The 11,470-nt window shown below is 54.4% G+C and overlaps 1 protein-coding gene across 22 annotated transcripts in view; it reads right to left on the bottom strand.

Annotated features, from left to right (window-relative positions):
- Positions 1 to 82: 82 nt before the first annotated feature.
- CRAMP1 (cramped chromatin regulator homolog 1) overlaps positions 83 to 11,470 on the bottom strand; it is a 65,894-nt gene continuing 54,506 nt past the window's right edge. For 10 of the 22 annotated variants that reach the window (XM_074028513.1, XM_045382387.2, XM_074028515.1 and 7 more), the window contains 5 exons: positions 10,758 to 10,823; positions 9,983 to 10,217; positions 9,013 to 9,177; positions 7,068 to 7,213; positions 83 to 4,082 (listed from right to left, as the gene is read on the bottom strand). In XM_074028513.1, coding sequence (XP_073884614.1) covers positions 3,918 to 4,082; positions 7,068 to 7,213; positions 9,013 to 9,177; positions 9,983 to 10,217; positions 10,758 to 10,823 — 777 coding nt within the window. In that variant the 3' untranslated portion in view covers positions 83 to 3,917. The remainder of the gene's footprint in view (positions 4,083 to 7,067; positions 7,214 to 9,012; positions 9,178 to 9,982; positions 10,218 to 10,757; positions 10,824 to 11,470) is intronic. The other 12 variants (XM_065537692.1, XM_045382380.2, XM_074028510.1 and 9 more) reach the window with 4 other exon arrangements.

Here is an 11,470-nt window from a genome sequence, read left to right as displayed (position 1 = left end):
GGCCTCACCTGGGCCGCACCTGCCCACCAGGGACGGCCCGCACAGGCACGTGGCCCTGAAGAACAGGCACAAACGACAGGCCTTAGATCAACATTAGTATGTATTTATGCACAATAAAAACATTTACAAGTTGAACTGGAAATTTAAACAGAAGTTTAACAGCTCTTATTATATTAAATAACCAAAACACCTTTTATTCCCAAAATTGGTAAAGAATAAATAATATAATTTACAATATGGTACAAAAAATAACCAGGAAAGGCAGGCATTCTGCTTTATACATACACTGTATATGCATATTTATAATCTATAAAACAAATTCACATCTGAAACGAGCGGAGGCCTCGCTATGGCTTAACCGAGAAGGGAGAGAAGCGGGGCGGGGCGCGGGAGGCAGGGCCAGGGGCTTGGCTCCCCACACCTCACCCACCCCAAGGACACGCAGCCACAGTGATGTCAGGGGAGCGCTGACACCCGCGAAGGGTGTGCTGTGGGTTTCTTTCCTTGGTTGTAAATCACTCTTTCCTTGCTTTCTTTTTTTTCCTTGAGACCGAGTTTCGCTCTTGTTGCCCAGGCTGGAGTGCAGTGGCGCGATCTCGATTCACGGCAACCTCCACCTCCGGGGTTCAAGCGATTCTCCTGCCTCAGCCTCCCTAAGTAGGTGGGATTACAGGCGTGCACCACCACGCCCAGCTAATTTTGTATTTTTAATAGAGACGGGGTTTCTCCATGTTGGTCAGGATGGTCTCATACTCCCGACCTCAGGTGATCCGCCCGCCTCGGCCTCCCAAAGTGCTGGGATTACAGGCGTGAGCCACTGTGTCAGGCCTCTTTCCTTGTTTTCTTAACACAAAGTGTCAAATTTCCTGACAAATGCATCGGCTAGAGCTCAAGGTTTAAAGAGAAAACAAAACTGTCTTCCTCCTCCCTCGTTCCTGGTGTCTTATGCCCCACAACTTTCTTTGCAGAAGAAACGTTGAATTCAATGCTGTGATCTAATTAAAGATGCTATTAAACTAAAGAGGTTATCCACCAGAAACGAGGCCATGGCCTCTCATGCCCAGAACCTGGAGGTGCAGCAAAGCAAGGAGGCCAACCACAGAAACGCCGCCAAGACCCCCACCGGAGCTGGCACCCTACAGCTACAAGATACAGAAGGACAGAACAGCCAGGAAGCCACGAACTAGGCATCCCGAGGCACGCAGTGCCCGCTCACCGTACACATCCACAACACCCTCAAGGCCAGAGGACTAACTGCCCTGGACCACAGATGCTCTGTCCCAATCTCCAGAAAAGGCGAATCAGCAAAGATCCCAGACAACGAAAGAGGGATTCGGGAAAGCTTTTTCTAAGAAACTGATCTCATCTTAATTACAGCATGCTCAAATGCACAAAGGAAGCCACTGGCTCACACTGAGACGATCACCGCTTCTGTTGGAAAGGCAGAAGATGCAGGAAGTCTCTGTTTGGATCTTTTGAAAATTCTAGCCTTTAACAGTTGCCTATGTTTGTACATAAATATTCATTTAGGCCAGGAGAAAATGCATCCATTGTTTTCCTGCAACAAATGACACCATTTTCCCTTAATGTGGCAAGGAAATGCGTATCACCTGTCTAGTTAATAGAGAGGCAGAATCCTCTAGAACTGTCAGCTTCATTACAGGAGACGAGTCAGCCCGTCCTCCCCCTTAACCCATCTCCCCACTGGACGGTAACGGCTGCAGTCGGCTGCTCCCACTAGTCCACGCTGGAGCACCAAGTGGTAGGTGCTGTCTAAAGAGCCTACAAAAGCAGATCCTGACCTCCAAAACTTCACCCCACTTAGCTGTCAGGGGGTAAAAGGTGCCCTGACAAGCAGTTCACAAACCCTCCTGTCACTGGCAAAAGCACACGGAGCTCAGTGCTGTTAGGACTTGGCATCCCTGGTCCAGCCTGTGGGAGTATGAGAAAGCTAGCAGTGGTCTGAACTCGGCCTGGTATCCTAACCCTCTAGAGACGCAGCAAAGCCAGATACACAGAGGAGATCTCCTTGTCTTCTCTGGCTCAATGAGATGCTAATTTCGGAAGCTGGTATATTTAGCACAAAACACAAGCGCTGTGGTTCAAACACTGCTGTCTCTCTCCCAATCAAGGGGCACCACGTTTCTTTTTTCACCCCCAAGAGGTTTGGGACTGTTTGCTTAAGATCTCATGCCAAGGTCTGAAGGAGGGAAGCCAGCTCAGGCAAGAGCTCTAAGAAAAACTCGTGAGACAAAAGAAGGAAGCTCTTGCCTGGAAGTCCACTGTCCTCTCGACGTCCTCCCACTGGTGCAGCGCAGGGCCTGCCTGTGGTCTACAGTGGCTGTGGGGGGCTGGTGAGACTGCAGGACAGAGGGCATCCACCTGCTTGTCCACACCAAAGGCCTTTCCCTCCTCTTTTCACCTTCTCCACTGTGGATGAGGAGAGAAGCAGTGGAGGGGCTAGGGCTGGCCTTGAGGGCCGCTGCGTGCTACGTGTCGGGGAAGAGGAATGGTAGGGAGGAGGGAGAGTAGGTCCAAGTAGGTTAGGAAAACACAATCAATCCTGGATGCCGCGGGGGACGAAATGAGGCAGGAGGGGAAATATGGCGGCACAGGTATGGCCTGCTCAACACCTCTGTAGCAGCTCCAGGCCACACTGGATGTAGCTGGACGGTGACTCATGTGCTTGGAACTTCTGAGGCTGAGAAGGCAAAGGGGCCCTTGTTAGCTCTGTCCTGGGGAAAGACTGGATGTTGGGCCGTCTGCAGTAGGAATGCTGGCCACCGGAGAGGGCGCAAGGAGGGAGACCACCACTAAGGCATCCATTTGGAGAGGTCTGACCACATCCAGATGTCTGGGCCCTCGCCTGGGTGTCCCAAATGGGAAGGAGACATAGAAGTCTCAAGGCAAAGGGATGCAAGGGACGGAACACGGATGTCTGGCATGCCCACACCAATGCCCGTGAGAGACACTCTCCCTGCAAAGGCAGATTTGTCTCAAGTGCCAAACAGTCACACATCGAATTTAAGGGCTTATCGAGAAACTCTTCGCTGTGATCATATTGGCGCTTAAGGGTCAACCCAGGAGGGAGAAATGACACCTCAGATCACCTGGGAGCTTGCAAAGGGACACGGGAAGGAAACCAACTACAGAGGGGACTTCGTTCTTCCTCTTCCATGTCTCCTAATCCTTAAAACACAAGAAAAACGTTTTCAACCAGCTTAGCAGGGTCCCATGTAAAGTCCACACAACCTGCATAGTACAGGACTCTTCCTGCCCCCACTCCCTGGTAAGAGTCCGAACAAAACCTCTAGGGAGGGGAGGCACCAGCCGAGGCCCCCAGGACTCCGCAGCAGCCCTGCCATCGGCATCTGCGTGCTCGCTGCCTTGGGGTGTGACACCACCGGCACGAGCCCAGGCCACATCCAACTGTCCTGCCTGTTACAGTCCACAGAGGGCACAGCTGATGAATGGCACAGGTTTGGCAGAAAGCAAGCAGCAGGGGCTGGGGTCTCCCTGCAGAGAGGGAGATCACAGCTCCTAGTGCACAGCAACTACACCAAGGCACACATACTCCCTTGTCTCAGAAGGAAATGCCACCGGAATGTCCAACACAACAATCGAGGCAGAGCACGAGCTGAAATGGGATCACTATGCAGACCCTAACATGGGCGTGGTGAAGAACGGCTCTAGCACCACAGTGATTTCTAACGATGGCCCTTCCCAAGAATTCGTCCTAGTCTCCTTGGATGCCGCTGCCTGCTGCTTGTAGGGAAGCAGCTCTGTGGCCACGTTCCTGCCTGTTGCACAGTCTGGGCTGCAGAGACGCCTCTGTTCAGACCATCTTCTGGGGCTGCTGGGCTTGATCTATTTTTCTCTAGCTCGAAGAGGGCTTTATCCGCCACTGGGACGTGTGGTCACTGGGACAGGTCACTGACAGCTGGGCCGCCTCCACCACCATCAAACAGAGCTTCTCGGCGGCCAGGCTCAGCGATGGACAACTCTTGGGCCAGGTCGTTGAACCGAGAAATGTAATCAATGCTGTTTTCGTTCATCATGCATACCAGCTGGGAATCCACAACCTGCAGGAAGAGGAGACAGGAAGAGCAAGTCACTGCGACTGGCTTGCCCTTCAGTGGAGGGCGGGTCCCTACACAGGACGAGAAGCTCCTGTCAACTCCCGCCATAGGAACCCAGCCATGGATGGCAGCCCAGGGCTCTGTGCAGAATTTCAGAATCACCTGTTGCCTGCCCGCACAATCTTTAGATAAGTGCTTGCAGAGAACCTGTGGTGTGCCTGGCACATCTGATGGCTGGGATGAGGGTGCTGGTCCCCCCGGCCCGCTGTGAGACCTAAGGGGAAAGACACCCAACAGGTAGACAGACAGTGCGCAGCAGACACAGGGACTGGGGGCGGCCTGCGGAGACAGGTAGACAGACAGTGCGCAGCAGACACAGGGACTGGGGGCCGCCTGCGGACACAGACGCAGAGTGAGGGCAGGGAGTGTGCCAGGGGAAGGGCGCCAGAAAGGGTGCTCCAGGGACTGGGACCTGAGCTGGAGGTGGGGTAAAACCCCAGAGACATGAGGACAGGTAGGGGGGCACGTTCCCGTCAGAGACCTGAGGACAGGTGGGGGCACGTTCCATCAAGAGACATAAGAACGGGTGGGGGCATGTTCCCGTCAGAGACATGAGGACAGGTGGAGGGCACGATCCCATCACAGACACGAGGACAGGTGGAGGGCACGATCCCATCCGAGTCCCAAGGACATGTGGTGAGGGCACGTTCCCATCACAGGCATGAGGACAGGTGGGGGCACGATCCCGTCCGAGTCCTAAGCACATGGGGTAAGGACACGTTCCCATCGGTCCTGAGGACATGTGGGGAGTATGTTCCCGTCAGAGACATGAGGACACGTGGGGAGAACGTTCCTTTTTAAAGAAGCAACAGGCATGTTCCCTGAGACAGGAAAAGGCTTTGACTGAAAAGTACAACCAAGGTGGTGGCCATGACCCAGTGTGTGAGGCAGCATGGAGCTGAGGAGATGGACGGGAGGGCCTCGGCACCAGGATCTTGTCCCATGAGCAAATACGTGGAATGTGCCGTTTTCACTGCTTATCGTCTGCGTCCTGCTCTAGAGTAGAAGCCTCATGAGGAGAGAGGCCATTGTTTGCACACAGTAGACCCTGCGAAAATATTCCTTAATGAACTGCATGACACTGTGAATGCAAGAAGTCTGGAAAATTCTGAGTAGAGCTATGGCGTTAATGAAATTTTATGCTTTCATTATGGGAAATGTCAGACAAATTAACATTTGTTTTCAAAAGCAGAGCAAAGAGTCATTCTCCTTCCCCTGTGTGTCCATCATCAGCTCCCACCCCTTTCATCCCAGGGACTCCCAGCTCTACCCCCACCCCTCCCCTTCACACTAGCCCTTTCATCCACAAATGCCTCAGACCATCCTTCCAGAGGACGACGATCTGCTGACAAACACACTCACGTTCTGAGCGGAGGGCTCTAGGGAAAATTCCATGCTAAACGCTGACTTGCTCTTTCTGCAGGTGAATACGTGTTTGCATTACTTGCAACGGGCAGTGCTTCACAAACACCAACTGCACCCTTTCTCTGCTACTCACTCCCACGTGCCATCTGTTGCCCAGGATTTCATTAAAGGTGCAAATTCTGACTGGGCTGAGGCTAACACTCTACATTTCTGACTCCAAGGGGCTCCCGTCACTGGGCTGTGGCCCGTCCTTTCACCAGCAAGGTCCTGGCATGCTGCCTCAGGGCTCGTACACAAGGCCCATCTCCACAGAGCCCAGCACTTAGGAACATGCGCACAAACACAGGAAGAGACAGAGACCGGCTTCCCGGGAAACATCCGGCTCCAAGGCGTGCTCTGAATCATGATTCTGGGGCCAAACAGGTTTGAGAAATGCCACACACTGTGAGATGGAGATCTACTCTATTAATTGTGTCAATGTGTATTATTTGGTTAAAATTTTCAGTCATATCGTATCACGGCTTGGCTTGGAATTCTCCAAAGCCTGCCCATGAGTTAATCATCTCAAGAGTCACAATTCTCATTTGGATACTGGGTAGCGGAGGTGTCCGTGAGAAACAGGTGTTTTGAGCTTTTTTGGATCCAGGGTTTCCCTCAAATATCTGCCTACAAAATCCTCAAGGAACACCTACCAATGTCCCAACATTGTGGGGACTACATTTGGGGAATGCTGCTCCAGGACTTTCACATGGGCTAAGCTCATGTAGGTGACCTCCTGGACCTGGAGTTCCCTCTCTGTCCATAGAGCCCTCACACAGTTGCTCACACACCTGCCACTCTGCACCTTACAACACAGTGAAACGGGCCTGTCTTCACCCTGCAAGCCTGACCTGCCCACGAATGCCACGCAAACCATGTGGTGGAGGTCTTGGGGGCTACAATCAGATGGCCTGGCCAACAGCAAGAGGGACGCTGCACCTGGCCAAAAGAGGAGAGTCACAAACCACGTTTCGCCTTTGCATCAATAACCTGCCCCAGTGACTCCTATCACTACCCTGGGCGTGGGAGAAGCATGAGGACAGCAGAGCCCGTCTCAGCTCCCCTGCACCGCAGCTCAATGTGACAGGGAGACACTGCTCAAAGGTCCTGCTGTTAGGATGGGAGGACCGACAACACAACTGCTGCAACCACCCCTTACTCCTCCACAATGGTACCCGCACCTCAGCACCTCACAGCCGGTGAAGGACAGGTGACATCCCCACTTGGCTCTGGCTGCCTTCAGAGACCCTGCTCTACACGCCAGACCAGGGCTCCCAGTTCAGAGACCTGCAGAGCTCAGCTGTGACTAAGTCTGTCATTCTGCATGTGGGGACGGGAGCCAGCCTAGCATCCCCAGATCTCTCCATTCTCAGTAGTCAGGGACCCGAGTGTGTACGTGCTGTTTCCTGATCTTCCACTCTTGGCAAACAGCTCTTACTAACCCACAGGTGTGCAGGAAGAGTGCTGGCAACCCCTGGCACGAGGGGTGGTGGTCAGGTGCAGCTGTGAGGTCAATGCACTCACCTCTGCGACATCAGCCAGGGACCTGGACACAAATGAGTCCCGCGAGTTTCCGTCCAACAAGCTGGGGCCAAGCAAGGAGGTGCCACTGTTGGTCCCAATGGGAGTTGGCAACATCTTGCGGCTCTTTTCTGGGGAGATGAAGCTTGCTGCAGAGAAAAGGCCAGAGGAAAACACCCTCAACCCTCTTTGGTCTGGACCAGTCCAGCAGAAGGGTCCTGAGGCTGGGGGCAGCCAGGCCAAGCCCCGGCCCCAACCCCAGCCCCGGCCCTGGCCCCGGCCCCAATCCACAGACTTGTGCAAAGAGCTTCCGAGAGATTCAACACGCCGTGATGAGCTCTTCTCGTTTAACACGCCTTCATGCATACAGATGTACACCTTTTCCATGACTCCCACGGTCTCCCATTCTCACTGCCATCCCCACCCCCATCACGGTGTCCCACCCTCGCTGCCAACCCCCAACCCCATCATGGTCTCCCACTCTCAGTGCCATCCCCCACTCCCATACTTTCTTCTGTGTGACTAGTCTCATGCAGGTTGTTTCCAACTTTAATTTTTTTTTTTTGAGACGGAGTCTCGCTCAGTCGCCCACGCTGGAGTGCAGTGGCACAACCTCGGCTCACTGCAAGCTCCGCTTCCTGGGTTCACGCCATTCTCCCGCCTCAGCCTCCTGAGTAGCTGAGACTACAGGAGCCCACCTCCACACCCAGCTAATTTTTTGTATTTTTAGTAGAGACGGGCTTTCACCATTCACAGGATGGTCTCAATCTCCTGAGCTTGCAATCTGCCCGCTTCTGCCTCCCAAAGGGCTGGCATTACAGGCATGAGCCACCATGCCCGGCCTTTTAATTTTTTTTTGAGGCAGGGTCTCGCTCTTGCCCAGGCTGCAGTGCAGTGGTGATCATGGCTCACCGCAGCCTCAAATTCAGAGGCTCAAGGAATCCTCCCACCTCAGCCTCCCAAGTTGCTGGGACTATAGGCATGCACCACCACACCTGGCTCATTTTAAAATTTTCTGTAGAGACAAGGTCTCTCTATGCTACCAAGGCTGGTCTCAAACTCCTGGCCTCAAGCAATCCTCCTACTTTGGCCTCCCGAAGTACTGGGATTACAGACATGAGCCACTATGCCTGGCCTGTTTCCAGTTTCTCATGATTCACATGTAACTGTCGAAACATCTGCACTGCTACATGCGACAAAAGGAAACGCTTGCAGGGTGCTGGGTCCCTCCCAGCACCTCCCAGACCCAAAGTGCCCAACGGTTCAGGGCTGTCAGGCATGGTGCCCATCATGCCGGATGTGCCCAGCCACAAGCCCTGGCCCCGTACAACTGTGGGCGCGAAGACCCCAGACATCTTAACCGGAGCTCTCTCTGGGCAGGCTACAGCAGCAGGTGTGTCTTTGCCTATGACACCCCCTTCCGGCCACACCTGCTACCCAGTGGGCAGACGGACGGGGGGTAGGACGACGAACACGTCCTCTGAACTCTCCGATCTGTATTCAAGAATGCGCCAGGTGGCAGCTGGACCATCCACTTCTGAATACCTTACTGACAACAGAAAGAGAAGAGCCAAGAGAGTGCCAAGATACCATTTCCTTTTCTGCCCTCGAGAGAACCCTAGTGGGGAGCGGCCAGGCTACCTGAACAGACTGGGAAGGCACATAGAACCCAGCATCTAGGCTCACGAGAACGTTCTAGGTCTCCATTGGGTTGTGGGTTACCAGGCTGTACATGCTTGCCACAGCTTGGTGAACTGTACACTAAAAATGTGTACACCCACATGTAAATTACACCCAAAAATATTAACTCAGAAAAACACAAACACTTGAGAAGTGAACAAGCCAACAGTCCTCGTGGGAGTTTGAGTAGAATGAGAATCCAGCGTCCCGCCGACCCCAGCCCCTGCTGCTCTGGGAAAGGAGACAGAGGTCCTGCCCATACACTCACCAAACAGGCTGCTGAGCGAGGAGTCGGTGGAATCACTGGGGTACCACTGGGGGTCGTGGGTGGGAGAGGCGATCCAGTGTGGTTGGGGGCTGCTGGACGGGGAGGGAAGGCTCTTGGAACTGTCACTGCCGTTCAGTTTCGCTGGAGAAAGGGGGACCCCTTCACCTGCCAACCAAGACCCCAGATCAGAAACGCCTTGCTGTGGGCGGTGAACGGTACCTCGCTCCTCCAGTCCACCACGGAGAAGGCAGCAGGGCCACAGGGCTCTGCCCTGCTGAACCAGATAGATGGCATGGCTCTGCAGGTAAGGAGCACAGCACCTGCGGAACAGCTCTGCAGGGCGGAAGGGCGCAGCACAGAGTGAAGGTGATAGCAGCGGCCACTACTGATTCCACGTGAGTCACCTCATGGCACCCATAGCAGCCCTGCGAGCTGTACCTTGTTCTCAACTTACTGCTTAGGAAAGGGAGGTTCAACAAGTTGGTGATCTGCCCAAGGCTACATGCTAACACACTGTGAACTCACAACTCTCTGAACCCACAGCCTGCGTCACACCAGTGAGCAACAAACCTCTGCTCCCAGCAGCTTTGTCCCAGACAGCAGGTGAGACCACAGCCCACAGGCCAGTCCAACTGCTTCATAAGCTGTGCAAGACCCGCAGGCTGCCTGCTCAGGTTCAAGATCAACTAGGAAAATACTGTGTGATCCCCAGGCTGAAGAGTGCCTGGGGGCCATCCCACTGTCTCGCCTGAAGGTCAGGAGCAAGCCTACCAGGCCATCAGCTGCCTCAGGTCCCACAGCTACCTTATCCACCTGCAACGTCCCTGCCAGAGCCAGACAGCACCTTGTAGGTGGCAGGTTTTCAATTCGTAAAAATCACAAACTGGAATATCCCAGGAAGTGTGGCAGACACGGGGCAGGAGATCAACACCTGATGACAGGAAGGGCTGGGAGGCCGCCCTGCCCTTACCGTACTGACCGGAGCTGATGGCGATCTCAATGATGGAGTCGCTAATGTGTGTGGCAGGCTCGCCCTGTGACAGCGCATCCTCAGGCGGGCCGGGCAGGGAGATGTCGAGCAGAGCAGAGACATCTGGTGGAGACAGCCGGGTGCTGGAGCTCTCTGACGAGGACAGCGGCGTGGAGAGGCCATTCTGGAGAGGGGCCTTAGGCAGCTCAGATAAGGACAGAACAGGCGAGCCCTGCTGGGAGACAGGTATTTTTCAGACACAAACAGGTCTACCAGAACCCATGACAAGGGAGGAAACACCAGCTTAGTCTCCTAGCTTGTGGGCAAATCAATAGGGTGATGAGCGCTGCAGTCACCTCATCCCTCCAACTCAGGAACACACTCGGGGAATTTATTTCTCCCCAAAACACTCGGTATGGCAGAGTCAGAAGGTCAGGTTGCAGTGACCTGGACCTGCTTTGACTGCTGCCAGAAAGAGAGTGGGGGCTGGGGGAGTTACTAGCTGACGGCCTCCTCCTCCCAGAAAGCTGAGTTCTTCCAGAGCTGGGTCTGAAACAGCCTGCCTCGGAGAGGGGAGCAGGGAAGTCTGAGGTGGCGGACAGTCGTATTCATTTATCCACCCTGGGCAGTTGGCCCGGCAGGCAGAAGAACGGCAAAGCCACTGCACAATCTAGGAGAGAAGCCAGGCCACTGCAAGACTGCAGGTGGCAGCTCACGGCACTGCAGGGAGTCCTGGGGCGGCTGCTTTGCCCAGCAGCCCAAGAGCACACTCTACCTGGAAACCGTCTGCCACTGGTTCCTGCTCAGGCCTCGAAGGGATGCTGGCGAACGGGTCGGAGCCCTGCAGGAACAGCACGCCCATGAGCAGCTGCAGGGTGCACCAGATGCCACCCATGCCCTCGCCCGCGACCGGGTTCCAGAAAAAGAGGTGTTCCATCCCCCTGGCCTCCTAACGGCAGAGGGACAGTAAACGGACAGGAGTCTGAGATCGAAAACGCTGAAAGGCGACTTTCAAGTGCGGGTCCTGTACTTGCAATTTTTTGTTGCTTCTAAGAGTCAAGTAAAGTCCTATGAGGAAGTCAACTTTGTAGCAGGCAGGGCTGGGCTCCTGGAGTCTTAACAGCATCAGCCCACCTCACCCTCCTCGGGGCCGCTCTGAAGTGGCCATGGGAGGCCAGAGAAACCAGGTGCTTAGAGCCTCATAAAGGAGCAATGGCCAAGGCCATGCAGGCTGCTATCTTCCCAGATGAAAGAGATGCTCAGTGGGTCCGAGCACAGTGTTGTGGGCTCGCTGCTGCCAGCTTGGTCACAGTCACTCTCAGATAGAGCTGTGTTTCCACACCGTCTCAGCTCTGGGTTCTCCAGTGCCACATGGCAAGCCTGTCCCCAACTTTCCTTCAGTGGCTCTCGACGCCCCTCCTGCTTTGTACTACACAGAGCTTGCTCACGCCATGGCACCCCTGGTCCGGAGACTCTCCTCCAAAGGCA

The sequence above is a fragment of the Macaca fascicularis genome, chromosome 20 (assembly GCF_037993035.2).
Source record: "Macaca fascicularis isolate 582-1 chromosome 20, T2T-MFA8v1.1".
Classification (NCBI taxonomy): Eukaryota; Metazoa; Chordata; class Mammalia; order Primates; family Cercopithecidae; genus Macaca; species Macaca fascicularis.
The sequence above is the reverse complement of the archived record's forward strand: the minus strand, read 5'-3'. Positions and strand labels throughout refer to the sequence as shown.